Source organism: Apium graveolens, chromosome 11 (genome assembly GCF_009905375.1).
Source record: "Apium graveolens cultivar Ventura chromosome 11, ASM990537v1, whole genome shotgun sequence".
NCBI lineage: Eukaryota > Viridiplantae > Streptophyta > Magnoliopsida > Apiales > Apiaceae > Apium > Apium graveolens.
This window is the reverse complement of record NC_133657.1, coordinates 5,338,176-5,356,175: the sequence shown is the minus strand read 5'-3', so window position 1 is coordinate 5,356,175 and position 18,000 is coordinate 5,338,176. Positions and strand designations below refer to the sequence as shown.

General features: G+C 37.0%; 3 protein-coding genes across 3 annotated transcripts; 2 read left to right on the top strand and 1 right to left on the bottom strand.

Annotated features, from left to right (window-relative positions):
• Positions 1-229: 229 nt before the first annotated feature.
• Positions 230-1,085, top strand: LOC141696712 (heavy metal-associated isoprenylated plant protein 16-like). The gene is made up of 3 exons (XM_074500827.1): positions 230-325; positions 432-513; positions 629-1,085. Exons 1-3 carry the CDS (start codon positions 320-322, stop codon positions 874-876), a joined length of 336 nt encoding a protein of 111 aa, XP_074356928.1. The 5' UTR covers positions 230-319; the 3' UTR covers positions 877-1,085.
• An 848-nt stretch (positions 1,086-1,933) lies between these two features.
• LOC141695284 (heavy metal-associated isoprenylated plant protein 46-like) lies at positions 1,934-2,481 on the top strand. Its single transcript, XM_074499542.1, has 3 exons — positions 1,934-1,939; positions 2,019-2,100; positions 2,174-2,481. Exons 1-3 carry the CDS (start codon positions 1,934-1,936, stop codon positions 2,479-2,481), a joined length of 396 nt encoding a protein of 131 aa, XP_074355643.1.
• A 607-nt stretch (positions 2,482-3,088) lies between these two features.
• LOC141695196 (protein DETOXIFICATION 14-like) lies at positions 3,089-6,969 on the bottom strand. The gene is made up of 8 exons (XM_074499455.1): positions 6,822-6,969; positions 6,470-6,751; positions 4,879-5,423; positions 4,498-4,584; positions 4,326-4,382; positions 4,007-4,245; positions 3,699-3,904; positions 3,089-3,539 (listed from the first exon to the last, which is right to left on the bottom strand). The coding sequence occupies exons 1-8, from the start codon at positions 6,942-6,944 to the stop codon at positions 3,483-3,485; spliced, it is 1,596 nt and encodes a 531-aa protein (XP_074355556.1). The 5' UTR covers positions 6,945-6,969; the 3' UTR covers positions 3,089-3,482.
• Positions 6,970-18,000: the final 11,031 nt, after the last annotated feature.

Sequence of the window (18,000 nt, the reverse complement as noted above, 5' to 3'; positions counted from 1 at the left end):
ACAGGCACATAATATAAATTTCGTTCTTATAATCATCATTTTAATGGGTCACCTCCGTGTTATGGTATTCAGATTTTCAGACCGGTGTTCATAACCTTGACCAGTCTGCATTAGTTTGACGTGTTATTTGCTTTAAGCTGGGGCCACTTTGATTGTGATCCCAGTCCTAACCCTTAATGTATACTACTATATAAATGAAATAGAAGACTACTGCAAGTCCCATTTCAATCAGTAAATTTAACTGTTCTTTCATCCAATTCTGCAAGTCCTTTTATATTTTCTTAAGAAGTCTCCAAGCACGCTAACCACAACCAACACGATGAAGGTATGTATATGATCGATGAATGTGTTTATCTCCATAGCTGATCCATCAAATTTTCGCAACAATATTCATTCAATTTTAAATTTTCATAAAATTTAAATGATTGCAGCAAAAGGTGGTTATTAAAGTTGCCATGTGTAGTCCCCAGAAATCTCGTGTTAAGGCCATGAAGATTGCAGCTACTAGTTACGGTAAGTGTTTAGTTAAAAAGATCGATTCAGGCTTTTGTTTTTCGTTATTCATTTGAAGTACTGCAGATTAAACACGTCGAAATATATTTTGTGTAAAAATTGAAATATGTTGCAGGGGTAGAAGCAGTAGCATTGAAGGGGGATGATAAGGATCAAATAGAGGTCATTGGAGAAGGAATTGACACAATTGAGCTTGCGAAATCACTGAGGAAATACCATGAGCTGCTCATGATTCTTGCATGGCCTGACGAGCCATATTGCATGATGCTGATGATGATGATGATGATGCTGATGATGCTGTTTAATTTTCGGTTATTGTTCGATTTATTGCATAAGGTAATCGAAACCATTGCAAGGCACTAAGGCCTCTGATAGTTGTGCTGGGAAATTACTCACATGTATAGTTTGCTGCTATGAACGCTGGTTTTCTACTATTTACTGTGTATAGTTTAGCTTCTTTGAGTAACCTATGTTAAGAGCAGTTCTTGATAAGGAATGGTCTTTCTATATCCATGCATATAAATTGATGATGTCCGTTGTGATCCAAATGATTGATTTGGTAAAGTATGCTAAGCGAGATTGTTTAGTAATTACACAAATCTCACTTTGTGCATACCTCACATCCATGAAAATGATTGATTTGGTTAAGTATGATAAGCGAGATTATGACAGGCAAGCGAGATTTGCTTGACTAATTAGTTACTAAGGTAGCTGGGTCATCAACTTTGTCGTCGAGATGATAGACTATTTCATTAGTAGTACTTTCAACAATTAAAAATAACTTCGTACAATAACATTTAAAATTTTATTTTTGATCGTCCCAGATTCTAGATTTATCGAGTAGATTAATTAAAAAAAACTTATTTTTAAGGGATGGAGTTGTAAAAATTTCAAGAAGATATCTCTAATATACACATTAAGGCAAATTATCCTTACCCAATTTGACTGTAATACACCAGCGGCAATGTTTCACTGCGGGCTGCCCTAATATTTTATTGCCGCATGTGAATGCTACCGTAATAATGTATTAACAGTTTTATTTCATCCAACGATAACCGGGAAACAACCGCATATATGAATATTGAATACATTAAGTGAATTTTATGAATGACAAAGAAGATAGGCCACATTATGAGTCGGATCTCGGATCCAACCCTTTGTCCTGTGCTTATTCTTTTCTTTGGATGTCTATCCATCAATCATGTAAATTTAGTAAATAGGATTTGGTAAAAACAGTCTACACTTATGATTGTTCTATCTTTTGGATGTTTATCTACTATAATATACAAGGAAAACGACTCACTTTCTCTACATATATGTTGCAGAGATATATTTTATTTAGTACAATTTCAAATTTCAGTAACATCTCACATTCTGCTCCATCTTTCATATTTCTTCCAAATCACATTATACCAAGACAATGAAGGTAAAATATAATTACTATCAAAGTAATCTCCTTGCAGATTGGAATTTACATTTTGCATTTCTTTGTGTTTTGTTTGCAGCAAAAGGTGGTGATTAGAGTGGAAATGTCTGACCCCAAGAAGTCTCGGGCTAAGGCCATGAAGATTGCAGCTACATTTTCTGGTAACCATTTTTTCAGTCATTGTGCTTCGTGCTATCGTGATCATTATCTGAGGTTCTGCATATTTTCATACAGGGGTAGAATCAGTAGCAATAAAGGGAGACGACAAGGATAAAATAGAGGTGATCGGAGAGGAAATAGATACGGTTAAACTAGCTAAACTGTTGAGGAAGAATGTGGGGCATGCAGATTTGATTAGTATTGGTCCAGCTAAAGATGATAAGAAAGACAAGAAAGATGAAGTGAAGATGAAGCCTAAGCTACAGGTTTATGGTTCAAATTACCCTTATAATTCTTATTACTATGGGGGACAGGTTCCTACTTACCAACATGTTTATGAAACGCGAGACTCCTACAATGACCCCAACTGTTCCATCATGTGAATATCAGATCACCAGACTCCTGAACTTGATCAATCTGTAATGGCTTCTGGTTCTGCTTCGACAAATATTTAGAAAAAGCAAACAAAAATAAAGATGTTTGATGCTTTGCTGCAAGTAAAATGTAACTGGCTCTTTGTTAATAGTATCAGTTAGTATTGTGATCATTCCAAAATTATGTAGAAACAGTAAAGATAAGTTTTTCTTTGTGTTCCTGGTTTTAAATGTAGTTTTTAACCTGAATATGATCTTCAGTAGAAACACAGGAAAGGAGATTACCCTCTCATCTGATGGTACTTAAAAGCATGCATTTGAGATTCCAGTATTGTGATCTTGTATACTCAAGATTCATATGCCATTCTCAGATCCAAGCATGTAGATGCAGAAGCGACACTTTGATGCATACATTTTGCGCAATACTCTGCATCAGTAGGGGTCGAGGGAGGATTCTGATTTATGGCGTTTAAAAATAAATTTCAACAAAAACAAAACTGTTTTCAAGTGTTCAACCTATGAGCAACAGTATCAGATAGAACACAATCAAAACTTATAGGGATTGAACAAACAAAATAAAAATAAACTGCCAGTTAACTATTTGGACAGGCCTCTGTACAAACAAACATACAATCTTTTATCCTCTTCTAATTTCCTTTAGCAATCAAAACAGGCATACAAAACTGTTTTCAAGTGTTCAACCTATGAGCTCTCAGACAGAACACAAGCAAGGGCTTAAGGATACTTCAATATGAATATACACTTGTCCTGCTACAGTAGTAGGTGTTGAACAAAGAAAACAAAATCAAGCTGCCAATTAACTATTTTGTGTTTGCCTTTTACAAACAAACAAACAAACAATCTTTTATCATCTTTTGATTTCCTTTAGCAATCAAAATAGGCATCTGAACCACCTGTTTTTATATATATACATGTAGCAGCCAAAATGACATATAAACATTACTGCATCACTCAATAATTGGTCATTTCCTCCATTGCCACCCTTTTTCTCATTTCTTCTCATACGAGACTTTCTTTTCAAGCACCCTTTCCTTCGTGTCTTCAACCTGTAAGGGAAAGTTTAAGTTCATTATCTGAAATGCTCACTTCAATATATGTCATACATTTAGCACGCCCTTTCTTTTCATATGTTTAGATGTTCTTTATTACTTTCTTTTAAATAAAATAGATAAATAATATGTATACAAGTTGGTTAAAAACAGAACCTCTTTTTTCCAGTTGGTAAAACTTGTTATAATGAGAAGCAGAATACTTTGCACCAACGATCCTGCTACTAAACCAATCCAAAGACCCTTGGCTCTCATATGCACTAGAAAACCCAATAGTAGTGCTACTGGAATTCCAATTAGATAATATGATCCGAGATTCACATAAGCCCCTAGACGCTGCCACCCTGTTCCTCTTGCAACTCCTATAGATACATATAATAATTCCATAAGGAATATGGTTACAACTATATAGCGAAAGACTTTACATTGCTTGAATAAAAAAAAGTAGTTGATAAATTACATACCGGATAGTATTCCTTGAACGCTGTCCAAGATCATTGTGAGACATATGAATGGAGTCATCCTCCTCACGTAGTCAATAATTTGATTGTCGCTCACAAATGCACGTCCCAGAACATGGCGAAGGGAGAAAAGTACTACTGCTGCAATGCTCACCTCTATAACTCCAAGTACCATAACTACCCAGACAGTCGTCCGAACAGCCTTTGGATTTCCAGCCCCTAATTCATTTGAAACCCGAACGCTACACTTGTTCAAGATATTCTATTAATTAAGCAAGCAATGTAGTTGCATATACACACAGTGAACAAATTCTACACGCACCTTGCAGCAACACCAAGAGAGAATGGGGCGAAATAATGTAGCGCAGCGACTGTGATGCTGTTAAAAATAAGATCGATCATGAAAAGTGGTTCTATTGAATTGTATATTAGAATTAATATATTCAGAATATCAGTTTGAATGTGATAACTGATAAGAAAGAAAGAAGCATTGCCTTATTGACAACACTGACGTCTCCAGTTGGGGATTTCTCATTACCCCAGCCAGCAATATAATTATCTCATATGCCCACCACTCAAGACTGCATAGAAGCATTTGTTGAAAAACATAAGAGCAAATTCTTGTGTAATCGAATAATGAACCTAAAATCCAAAATTTACTGACAGTTTAATTAAAACTTTAGGCTAATTTTAAGAAAATTAGTTTATTAAAATCAATAATGCCCAAGCACAACCTACATTGGAAATTTTAGGAAGCATGGTACCAGAACGTATCAAGGCATAATGATAGGCAAGGAATTATAGTTAAACTATGACAAAAGAAAAACAAAACAATTACTTCTACTGTTCTACATAATTGTAGGAATTATAATTACCAAACCATGAGAGCAGATGGGATACCAAACCGGAAGAAGTCCTTGATTGTACTGAAGACTTCCATTGTAAATGGAGCACGAGTATCAGCACATTTGGGTGAATAGAATGCATAAAGGCCAAGAAAGATGGCATTAAACCAATACGATAAACCCATAGCAAATGCTGCTCCATCACTTCCCATATTAAACTTAAACACAAATGCCCAACAAACCGGTACATGAAATGCCAGAGTTGCAACTGAGCTTGCAAGCAAAGGAAGAATCAAATACTGAGACTGCAAGTAGCGAACCAATGGCTGAAGAATAGCATAGGGGATTAAAGCTGGTATTAACCGGATAGAATACTTTCCAGCTTCGTGTGAAATCAGGGGATCTTGTTGGATCAGGATAAGGAGTTTCTCCATAAAGATCCATAGAATCGCTACTGGTACGCAAAGTATTAGGAGAGATATTATGGCCCCATAAGTATAGTGTGAGAGCTTTTTGTGCTGCTTTGCCCCATATGCTTGACCACATAAAGTCTCCAGTGCACTAGCCATACCAAACTGTTTTTGACAGATTCAATATTCAATTATTCATTTCATAACATGCAACTCGATAAGTTTGAAAGTACATAATGATGGCTGGGAGTCTGGGACTCTATACTCATTGCATTACATTAGAAAGAAGAAATCTCAATATCGTTTAGCATTAGGCCTTAGTCAGGAGAGAATTAAATAATGTAAAACATGGTTTGATTAATACAAAGTACAAACACTTTCTAAACTAGAAATATTGTGTAAAGAATTCAAAAGGCAAAGCTTTTTATCTTAAAAAAATACTATTTTCTTATCAATTCTGGGAATAACATCCTACCCAGAAACATGAAAAGTCAATAGCTTTGCCTAAGGCTTAATTGGTTTTAAGTATTAAGGTTTACACTAATATACCCATCCGGTCTTGTGATTCAAAAAAGTTTATTTTTGCCCTTGAAATATTGAAAATGTATCTTTTTACACTCGGAGAGGGAAAAAACCGTCGTAAATCGGGGGTCCAAGGATAAAAAGATATATTTCAGGAGCAGTGTTCTAAAAATCCCCGATTAATCCTTAAAAATATGTGACCGATTTAATTTTTGAAATTCGATTAATTTTTATAAATTATTTTTGAATTATATTTTTCATAATAAATAAGGTAAATATATTAAATATTATTAAAATATTTAAATATATCCGATTTTTGTTCCGATTAATCACTCACCGAATAATTCCCGATTTGCCGATTAATCCTTAATCGGTACCTAAACCGATTGGTATTGATTATCGATTTTTACAACCATGTTCAGAAATTTTTTTTTTAACCACGTGGGCAGATGAGTATATCAGTACAAATCTTAAGACTCGAAGGTCATTAAGCCTTTGTATAAACCATAGATCATTTGACCAAGTTTTTGATAAAGTTAACTTGGATCATACCTCCAAAACATTGAACTGAAGCTGATCCCCAGAGTTTCAGTACTAGTACCAGTAACTTTCATTACCAGTAACTTGGATACATGAAACAGAACAGCACAAAATCTTGAAAATGAAGGGGTAAGAAAAGAAGGACTTACAAGAAAACTGAAGCCGGAGACATTAGTGAAAGACATGGACACAACAGCACCAGAGAGATACAGTTTTCCAACATGACCAATCATTAAAGTAGACACAAATCTTAAAAGATATTGTGAAGTAGTAACAATCAACATTGGTGTGAAAATCATATTGATCTGCTTAGCTTCTGCTACAAAATCATTCCATACAGACTCTTTAATTATTTGTTTAGTTTTGTTTTCCGGGGTCTTCACTGCCACAGCAGCAGCCTCTGAGTCTCCCATAGCTTTCTTTCTCTTTTGCTGCAGCTAAAAACAAGTATTACTGTTTACTAAATTTCTAGCAAATAGTAAAAAGAGAGAGAAGGATAACCTGTTTAGGACAACAAATGTGTAAGGTTTTATTCGTGTGACAGCATATTATATATTGTATGTAGTTTTCCATTTTGAAAATTATATACTTGGGTACAGAAACCCATCTCCTGGCTGCGCTCATAGAGTATATGATTTACATTATACCTTTCATTTTCAACAATTATTATTTTATTAATCTTAAATGATGCAGGCATTTATAAGCAATCAGTGCATTGTCATCGGGCATGGCTATTTGAACAGAATGGATGGATACCCGATTCGTACCGATCCGATTGAGTTTTACCGAATTCGAATATTTCGGATTTGAATTCGGGTTCGGGTTTGATTTTTAAACCCGAACCGACCCGAATCATTTTCGGGTCGGGTTTGTGTTTAAAGCATACTGTTTCGAACCCGACCCGAAAACCCGAACCCGTTCTGTTCCGACCCGAACTCGAACCTGATCTGAAACCCGTGTTAATATATAAATAAATATTTTATATTTTATAAGTAGTAATATAATATATAATATAATATATTACTAATATTAGTACTAAAAAAATTATACTTTTTACAAACTATTGCATTAAAGTTGTTTAAATATGTTTTTAGCAGCATGTTCAATACAAGTATACTAAATGTCAAGATTGTTGCATTATTTCACCAACAATTTTATTGATAGAGGTATGATCCATTGTCTTCTTTGAACCCTCTAATTCAACCCTAAAAAATTCAATATCGTCATATTTATGAGCATTTTGCTCAAATCAGATGCTAGTAATTTTTCACTAGAGTTTGTGCAAATTAAGGTACAATTTGATAGTGATCTACAATCCCGAACCCGAACCGAACCCAATGGGTTCAGGTTTGGCAAAAATAATTGGGTTCGGGTTTGATTTTTACTAAATCCGTTTCGACCGATCCGATTGCCATCCTTAATTGTCATTTGTAATAAAAGGAGGAAATTGATGTTTTGCAACAATGAAACTAGACATGAATAAAGCTTGCGATAGGATGGAGTTAAATTTGATAGACAAAAAAACCAACCCTAACATACATAGTGTATATTGTTTGTACCAAAATTAGTAGGTTAATTACTAAGAATCTATTTGATCAAACGAATAAAACAAATAAGAATAAGAACGTAGAGGACACAAGAATTTGGTGACACAGAAAACCTATTAACTGGTAAAAACCGTGGATGAGATTGTTTACCCAACCTAAAAAATTTTACTATATTTTTATATGAATTACAAGATATGATTTGAGCTACATGCTATGTTCTTAGTACATAGTTTGCTACCGTGTTCGAGTGTGTGTATATGTGCAATGTATATGTTTCTGTCTAGTGAGTGCTTCTGTGTTTTGCATGGTATATGTTAGAAAATTAGGATTTTAGAGCTTAATTTAATTATGTTCTTGATGTTAATCCTAAAATCTAATGATTGGAAATTGTTCAATGATATTTGAACTTAAATTTTCATGTATGGTTTTAAGAATTTTCTTAATGAAATCCATATGAAATGAGAGTTGAAAGTAGCTTGGAAAAGCTTGGAAAAATTTGAGAATGTTTGTCCCACATTGAAATAAATAAAGGAGGGTGTGTGCTTTATATGGTATTACCCACATGAGTAGTATACAACTACTAAGGTGTGTGATGGTCCATTGTGTTGTTGTGTGCTTCACGCGCACACACACACACACACGCGCGCCCCGCCCCGCCCCGCCACGCACCGCACCGCACCGCACCGCACCGGACCGGACCGGGTCGAAGGGCGATTTGGGCGAATGTCTCGGCGTCTCGCGTACGCGAGGCGACCTGGGCGAGGATTTTATTTATTTGAGAATTATTTAATTCGAATTTATTTATCGGTGATTGGATTATCAGAATCAGAACTTAAGAACTGATGAATAAAATCAGAACTTAACAAGTTCTGATATCAGGATCAGAACTTAAGAACTGATGAATAAAATCAGAACTTAACAAGTTCTGATATCAGAATCAGAACTTAAGTACTGATGAATCAAATCAGAACTTAACTTAAGTTCTGATTATAATGTGGGTGTTTAATGTGAAAAGCTGTTACAAATAATTTAAATTCAAAAGCTGTTCAGTTTTGATTTTTTCATTAAATGAATTCAAAATCTGATCAGTTTTTATTTTTTCATTAATGGAGCAGTTTAATTCAGACATTAAGTGTGTGGACAGTTTCATTTTTCCTCTCCTATAAATAGAGGCTAAACTGAATGAATAAAGATATAACATACACTACATTCTCTTCTCTTCTCTTCAACCTCTCTGCATTTCTCTCCCACAAGTCCTGAAGTGCTGATATTTTCCGGCGACTGAGGTGCTGGTCGAAGTGGAGCTTTTGTTGCTGCTGTTAACATAAACTCCGAGCTGTTTTATCCTGGTGGAGATATTGCGCACATCCCAAACGCAGCAGGTAGGGGGCAATAATCTCTTCAAGAGCAGCCAGGACTTCGAGCAAGGCCTGGTGACTCAGCTGTGATCATTTTCTTGGCATTTTGTATCTGTAAACCTTTGTTTCAGTCACGGTTGAAAGCTATGGTTTCGGGTACATCTTACTTTCTCTCTTTGTTATTTCAGTTACTGATTTTGTTTACCTGCATGTTTTGTTTTGTTAACTGTGGTCTTGGCCTAAACTTGTTAAATTCTTTATACACTTGCCTCTATGTTGCTATACTTGTTAGTGAGATATCCAACATTCTTGAAGAGATTATTAGTTATTTAGAATTTAACATTATGGTTAACGAAAGTGAGATTATCGTTGGTGGTGGTAGCAGTTCGGGTGCAACTGCTGGGGCCATTGATTGGACCACCTATAGTTTCCCACAAGCTGTTGAACTAACCGGTTTACCGGAGAAATTCAACGGTGGCATTGGCTTTTCTCGCTGGCAGAAAAGGATGAAGTTGTGGTTGACTATAAAGGGTCTGTGGCCGGTTGTGGAATATGAGAAACCAGTAGTGGATCAAGAGAAGGCTGAAACAGTTAAGGCTTTTGCGAAGTGGGCTGAGAAGGATGGAGTGGCTAGAGCGGCCATTCTGGCGGCACTAACAAACACTTTGTTTGATGTCTATTCTTCTGATGCCTACTCTGCAAAACTCTTATGGGAGAAGCTGGACCAGACACATAATACTGACTCACAAGGTCTAGAAAAGTATTCTGTGGCAAGGTTCCTCGAGTTCAAGCTGGTGGACAATAAGTCCATGACTGAGCAGGTGCATGAGTTCGAGATGATAGTGCATGCTTTGAAGGAGTCTGGAATGAATCTCCCGGAGAAGTTCAAGGTGATGAGTGTGATTGAAAAACTCCCGAAGTCTTGGGAAGAGTTCTCTCTCTCCCTGAAAAGACAGAAAGGAGAGATCACCTGGACCAACCTTATGCTGGACATCTCAGTGCAAGAACAACACAAGTCCAAACAGGGACATGTGATGCCAACTGAACACGGTACCTCGAAGGTAAACATAGCAACTGTAGGACAAAAGAGGAAGGCTTTTGCTAAGAAAGCTAATAGTAATAAACCTAAGAGTGACAAGGACAAGGCCAAGAAACCCAAGGCAAACAAACCATGCTGGTCTTGTGGGCAGGTTGGGCACTGGAGTAAGGACTGCCCTACAAAGAAAGCGAAGAAAACCGAGGTAGCACAAGCAAATGTTGTGCTTGGAACCGCAAGTGGGCCTGTAGTGAACATGGTTGTTGGTGAGGCTACGGCTTCTGAAACCAACGTTGACCGGTATGTATCCTACAACCCTGTGATATTTTCTACCTATCTGTCAAATGAATGGTTGATAGATACTGGAGCTAATGTACATATTTGTGCTGATATTAGTTTATTTGTATCTTATCAACAGAGTCATAGCTTGACTGTGAAGATGGGGAATGCTAGTGCTACTCAAGTACATGGAGTTGGAAACGTGGATCTGAAGTTCCCTTCAGGACGTATTCTATCTCTGACGAGAGTGCATCATGTTCCCGACATGCGTAGAAATATAATAAGTGGAAGCTGTTTAGTTTCTAGTGGTTTTGAAATTTCGTTCAAGTGTAATAAAGTAGTTCTTATTCACACTGGTACATTCTTTGGCAAGGGTTACTTGTCAAATGGTTTATTTGTTATTAATGCGGATCCCGTTTTGGGAAGTTTGAATAATAATGTTATTCCTACTGTTAATTGTATTGAATCCTCAAATATATGGCATGCTAGACTAGGTCATTTGAACTTTGGTGCTCTTAAGAACATGATGAACTTAGAGTTGATTCCAAAATATACCATAGAAAAGAATTCTAAATGTCAAGTATGTGTGTCTGCTAAACAGATAAGGAAACATTTTCATAACGTTGTTAGGGATTCAGACTTGTTAGATTTAGTACACACTGATATTTGTGAATTTGGTGGTGTGTTGACCAAGGACCAGTTTAGATACTTCATTACTTTTATAGATGATAGTAGTAGATATTGTTATGTTTATTTACTTAGACATAAGGATGAAGCACTTAGTAAATTCATTATATATAAAACTGAAGTAGAAAAACAAACTAGTAAGTTACTTAAAAGGTTGAGATCTGATAGAGGTGGTGAGTATACGAGTAATGCTTTTAATGAATTTTGTGCAAACAATGGTATAGTTCATGAAGTTACTCCACCATACACACCTGAGTCTAATGGGGTTGCTGAGCGAAAGAACAGAACATTTAAAGATATGATTAATAGTATGCTTATTAACTCTGGGTTGCCTAAATACATGTGGGGAGAGGCTCTAAATACGGCTTGCCATATTTTGAATAGAGTCCCTCTGAAACACATGGATAAAACACCCTTGGAGTTATGGAAAGGCAGGATGACTAGTCTTAAGTATCTTCGTGTGTGGGGGTGCCTTGCTAAGGTGCTTGTACCTGAACACAAGAGAAAGAAACCAGGTCCAAAGACTGTTGACTGTATCTTTCTGGGCTATCTTGAAACCACTACAGCTATGAGATTTTTAGTGTTAAAATCTGACATAGATGGTATAGTGGCAAACACGATAGTTGAATTTCGAGATGCGACATTCTTTGAGGATGTCTACCCTATGAAGACTGGAATACCTGAAACGACTTCTGAGGAAGATCTTACTCACACATCAAGTTCTATTCCTGATCATGTGGAAAAGATGACAAATGTGGGGGCGGAACCTAGTAGTAGCTCTATTCCTAAGGAATTAGAGGAACCAAGGAGGAGTAAGCGTGCAAAGGTAGTCAAGGATTTTGGAGGTGATTTCATCACTTACAATATCGAGGACGAACCTTTAACTTTCCGGCAAGCTATGGATTCTTCTGAGTCAAGGCACTGGAAGGGCGCTGTCAAGAGTGAAATTGACTCTATTGTTTCCAATGGAACATGGGAGTTGGTTGATCTCCCTCCTGGGTGTTCTACTATTGGGTGCAAATGGGTCTTTAAAAGGAAGTTGAACCCTGACGGCTCAATAGATAAGTACAAAGCTAGACTGGTAGCTAAGGGTTTTAAGCAAAAGGAAGGAATTGATTATTTTGATACATACTCTCCGGTTGCAAGAATGGTAACAATCCGAATGCTTAGAGCATTGGCTTCAGTCCATGGTCTTATCATCCATCAGATGGATGTAAAGACGGCTTTTCTTCATGGTGAACTTGAAGAAGAGATTTATATGGATCAGCCTGATGGATTTGTTGCATCAGGCAATGAAAGGAAAGTATGTAAGTTGATCAAGTCCATCTATGGCTTGAAACAAGCTCCCAGAGATTGGCATAAAAAGTTTGATGAAACTATATTGCCTTTCAGTTATAAGATTAATGAAAGTGATAAGTGTGTCTACACTAAAGTTAAAGGTAATGAGTGTGTTATCTTGTGCCTATATGTGGATGATATTTTATTGTTTGGAACCAATATTGAGATTATTAACGAGACTAAAGAATTCTTGAAAAGGCATTTTGAAATGAAGGATATGGGTGAGGCAAGTGTGATTCTTGGAATCAAATTGATTCAGTCCACTGAAGGAATAACCTTGACTCAATCTCATTATATAGAGAAATCTATACTTGAGAAATATGGTTATTCACAGTGTAGAATCGCTAGTACACCTTATGATTCGAAAGTTGCCCTTGTCAAGAATACTTCAGGAGTGCCTGTTTCTCAGTTAAGGTATTCTCAGATTATTGGGAGCTTGCAGTATCTTGCTAACTGTACTAGACCAGATATTTCATATTCTGTGTCTAAATTGGCGAGATATACAAGCTGTCCAAACAGAACTCATTGGGATGCTCTTGATAGAGTACTTAGATATCTAAAAGGCACAATGTACCTTAGTTTACACTACAGGAGATTTCCTGGTGTGCTTGAAGGGTACAGTGATGCAAGTTGGATAGCTAAGAAGTCTGGTTCCAATGGAGTGACTGGATACGTGTTCACCTTGGCTGGTGGAGCAATATCCTGGAAGTCAAGTAGACAGACTATTGTTACTCGGTCTACTTTTGAGGCTGAGTTGTGTGCACTTGATGCCACAGGGACGGAGGCTGAATGGTTACACGGACTTATGTCTGCAATACCTGTAGTAAGCAGACCGCTTCCTGCTATTGCTATTCACTGTGATAGTCGAACAACTATCGACAAGATTAGCAGTAAAAAGCATAATGCTAAAACTAAGAGACACATCCAAGTTAGACTCAAGTCTATAAGGGGTTTAGTGACTGATAGGATCATAGCTATAGAGTTCATAGGAACTCAGAATAATATAGCTGATCCTCTTACTAAAGGACTGGAACCTGCAGTGGTCCTTAAGTCAAGGTTGGGGATGGGATTGTCAACCCATCATAATTCATCAACAGTGGGAACCCAATACACATGAGAGGAGATCCCTCGAAGTGTATTCAATGGGTAATAACAAGCTGTAAGGATGAGTTGGTAGTACCTTTGCTACATAGATGATACTATAGTATCTGAGTCTATCCCCTGTACACCTAGAAGGTACTGACACTGCCAGAAAAGCAAGAGTGGTAAAACTCTGAATGGGATCAAGTCATTTGACGAGATAGAGGCAGTATATCTCTGGAGATGCCCAGCTAAGCGAATGTAATTGTGTGGTCGCAATTAGAGGATAGGGTTAATCCTTGAAGCATTCGACGAACAGGATCGAGACATGACCATTAATGTCTCAAAGCCGTAGATTGGCACCATAACCTTTGACTTGTCGTCGTCTATGGAATATGGTTATACTAAACGGATTAAGATTCAAGGTGAAACATTCCATCTGAGTCCGATAGCCATTGAAGTAGAGGAATTAGGAGGGTTCAAACCCGGAAGGGTACCAACTCTGAAAAAACAAGTCATGATGGGAAATTGATCACATTTCTGTATGGATTTGTGGGGGATTGTTAGAAAATTAGGATTTTAGAGCTTAATTTAATTATGTTCTTGATGTTAATCCTAAAATCTAATGATTGGAAATTGTTCAATGATATTTGAACTTAAATTTTCATGTATGGTTTTAAGAATTTTCTTAATGAAATCCATATGAAATGAGAGTTGAAAGTAGCTTGGAAAAGCTTGGAAAAATTTGAGAATGTTTGTCCCACATTGAAATAAATAAAGGAGGGTGTGTGCTTTATATGGTATTACCCACATGAGTAGTATACAACTACTAAGGTGTGTGATGGTCCATTGTGTTGTTGTGTGCTTCACGCGCACACACACACACACACGCGCGCCCCGCCCCGCCCCGCCACGCACCGCACCGCACCGCACCGGACCGGACCGGGTCGGGTCGAAGGGCGATTTGGGCGAATGTCTCGGCGTCTCGCGTACGCGAGGCGACCTGGGCGAGGATTTTATTTATTTGAGAATTATTTAATTCGAATTTATTTATCGGTGATTGGATTATTGGGCTGGGTACTGAAATAGGCTAAGTCCTGCAAATAATCTGATTTGTAACAAGTTCTGAAATCAGAATCAGAACTTAAGAACTGATGAATAAAATCAGAACTTAACAAGTTCTGATATCAGGATCAGAACTTAAGAACTGATGAATAAAATCAGAACTTAACAAGTTCTGATATCAGAATCAGAACTTAAGTACTGATGAATCAAATCAGAACTTAACTTAAGTTCTGATTATAATGTGGGTGTTTAATGTGAAAAGCTGTTACAAATAATTTAAATTCAAAAGCTGTTCAGTTTTGATTTTTTCATTAAATGAATTCAAAATCTGATCAGTTTTTATTTTTTCATTAATGGAGCAGTTTAATTCAGACATTAAGTGTGTGGACAGTTTCATTTTTCCTCTCCTATAAATAGAGGCTAAACTGAATGAATAAAGATATAACATACACTACATTCTCTTCTCTTCTCTTCAACCTCTCTGCATTTCTCTCCCACAAGTCCTGAAGTGCTGATATTTTCCGGCGACTGAGGTGCTGGTCGAAGTGGAGCTTTTGTTGCTGCTGTTAACATAAACTCCGAGCTGTTTTATCCTGGTGGAGATATTGCGCACATCCCAAACGCAGCAGGTAGGGGGCAATAATCTCTTCAAGAGCAGCCAGGACTTCGAGCAAGGCCTGGTGACTCAGCTGTGATCATTTTCTTGGCATTTTGTATCTGTAAACCTTTGTTTCAGTCACGGTTGAAAGCTATGGTTTCGGGTACATCTTACTTTCTCTCTTTGTTATTTCAGTTACTGATTTTGTTTACCTGCATGTTTTGTTTTGTTAACTGTGGTCTTGGCCTAAACTTGTTAAATTCTTTATACACTTGCCTCTATGTTGCTATACTTGTTAGTGAGATATCCAACAGTATATGTGTATGTTTTTCTCTATGATGTTCTGTGCCCCCTCCCCGCGTTGTACGTTGCCTCTCGTTCTTCTTATTCAAAACTCAAGCCTTATCCCTTCTTTTCCGAACCACCTCTCCTTGTTGTTGCTACAAACCAGGGCACGTTATGTTGCTTAATTCCACTTCTGTTGTGCTGTTATTTGACTAGGTCTATGTGCTTATCTTGTCATATATTGATTTTGATATGCAGGACTCCACCTCTAGGTCGACTCCTTCAAGTCGATCATCTTCTCATCATGTCCAGCATCATGTCTCCCTCATCACGTCTTGATCAGAAAAACAGTAATAACAATAGCCCCGGATTTTTTCAATGGAAAAGAAATTTTATTTGACAAAAGCTTTGCTCAGCATCAAATAATTTAAAAATAAAAATTATTAATAACAATACTTATCTCTAACGTGAATTAATTGTTCAACTTTCTTGGGCCTTGTGTGATGGTTCAACAGATACACATGCATTGGTTGTTTGCTTATCAAGAAAGACTTTTCCTTGTCCTTATCATGACTCTTTGAGACTCCCTATATACACTACACCCCTAATTTAGCCCCCTGCTTCTCATCTTTTCCTTAATATTTACTGTAAACAAAGTTAATCCTTCATATCCCTCTCCTAAACTTTTCCTATGGCAAAGAAAAATGTCAAGAGTTCTAACTCTCGTAACTCTACTCTCATTGACATTCAAGCTGAAACCACCAATTGGGTCGTCACGGGTTTACTTGATTCTCGTGATAGCCTCTCAAGCCTTATGAAACCCGAAAAGTTCGAGGAGGTAAAGATGTTGTTTTATTCCAATATTATTGTTGTTCTTCCTGACTCCTTTGTGCGTGCCGATCATTACAAAACAGGATGGATACGCTTTTACTACTGCCCTTTCGATGTAGTTCTTACGTCTCCTTTCTCAAAGTTTGTATCTGACTATTTGAAAATCCTTAATGTTCACCTGGGCAACTGATGCCCTTTGCATGAAGAACTCGGGCCTGTTTAGATGTTATTGATGCAAAACACCATCTAGGAATGGATGTTGAGGTTGTGAAACATTGCTATTTTCAGAAAAAATTTAGTGGTTGCAGAATTCGGTTCAGCAATAAGAATATCGATGATCCATTAATATTGAACAACGACACTGTTAATGATCATAACTGGAAAAAGATTACTTTTTCGTCGAGAAGAAATCCCTTGGTGATGATGCTGATTATTTATTGGATCGTTGGAACAACTCAGGTACTTTAATTATCCTTTAATGATCAATTTTTCAGTAGTATCACTACTGTCTTCCCAGGCATCAATTGTTTTCTATTGCATGTCAACTGTGTTAGGAGCAATTGATGATATCAAGCAGAAACTATCAGAAGTTCACTTCAGAACTTATATCAACGGATGATGATGACATCAATGGATGATGATATCGACGGATAATAATATCGATGGATGATGATGTCAACGGATGATGTAATCAGTATTTGTCACATCAGTTGATCTTCGATAAGGAAAAGGAAACAGGAACTCAAAACGGTGAAGGACTTTATCTCAGAAGCATTCTATAGGTTTCCTTGTTGTTAATAGAATAGGATTCCTTATACATTGTGTAGCTGTGCTCTATATAAAGCACATATTAGGTTCATGTTATATGGATTGCGGCATTGTTATATTTTCGTATAACCTAGCAGCTCTCAAGGATATTTATTCATCCTTTCGAGAGAGTACGTTTGTAATCAGTTTTTATTTGTTAAAATAAAAACTGTTGATTTTGTTGAAACTTTGTCGAATTGATTGTATTAACTGTATTCACCCCCCTCTACAGTTGATTAAGGGCCTAACAATTGGTATCAGAGCTTGCTGTTAACATACAAATAATTTAATATCTGAAATTCAATCAACAATGTCGGACAAAGAAGAGGAAACACAGAATCCGAAGCCACCACCCCCAGCCACATCACAGATAAGCAGCAACATGAGTAGGTATGAAGCAATCAAGGTGCCTATCCTAAAAATACATGAATATCCAATCTGGAAAGTCATGATGGCCATGTATTTGGAAGCCACGGATCCTGAATATCTAAACATGATCTATGATGGTCCTCATAGACCAATGAAGGTAGTTGTTTCGCTTGCAGGAGAACCAGAGAAGATGATAGACAAAGGCAGGAAGGACTATTCTCCTGAAGATATCTCATCTATCATGAAGGATGCTAAGGCCAGACACATCTTGCACAACAGTCTTGATAGTGTTATGTCCAATAGAGTCATTGGATGTAACACAACAAAAGAGATATGGGATGCTTTAAAAGTAAAGTGTCAAGGTACAACCGTTATCAAGAAGAACAGGAGGACAATACTT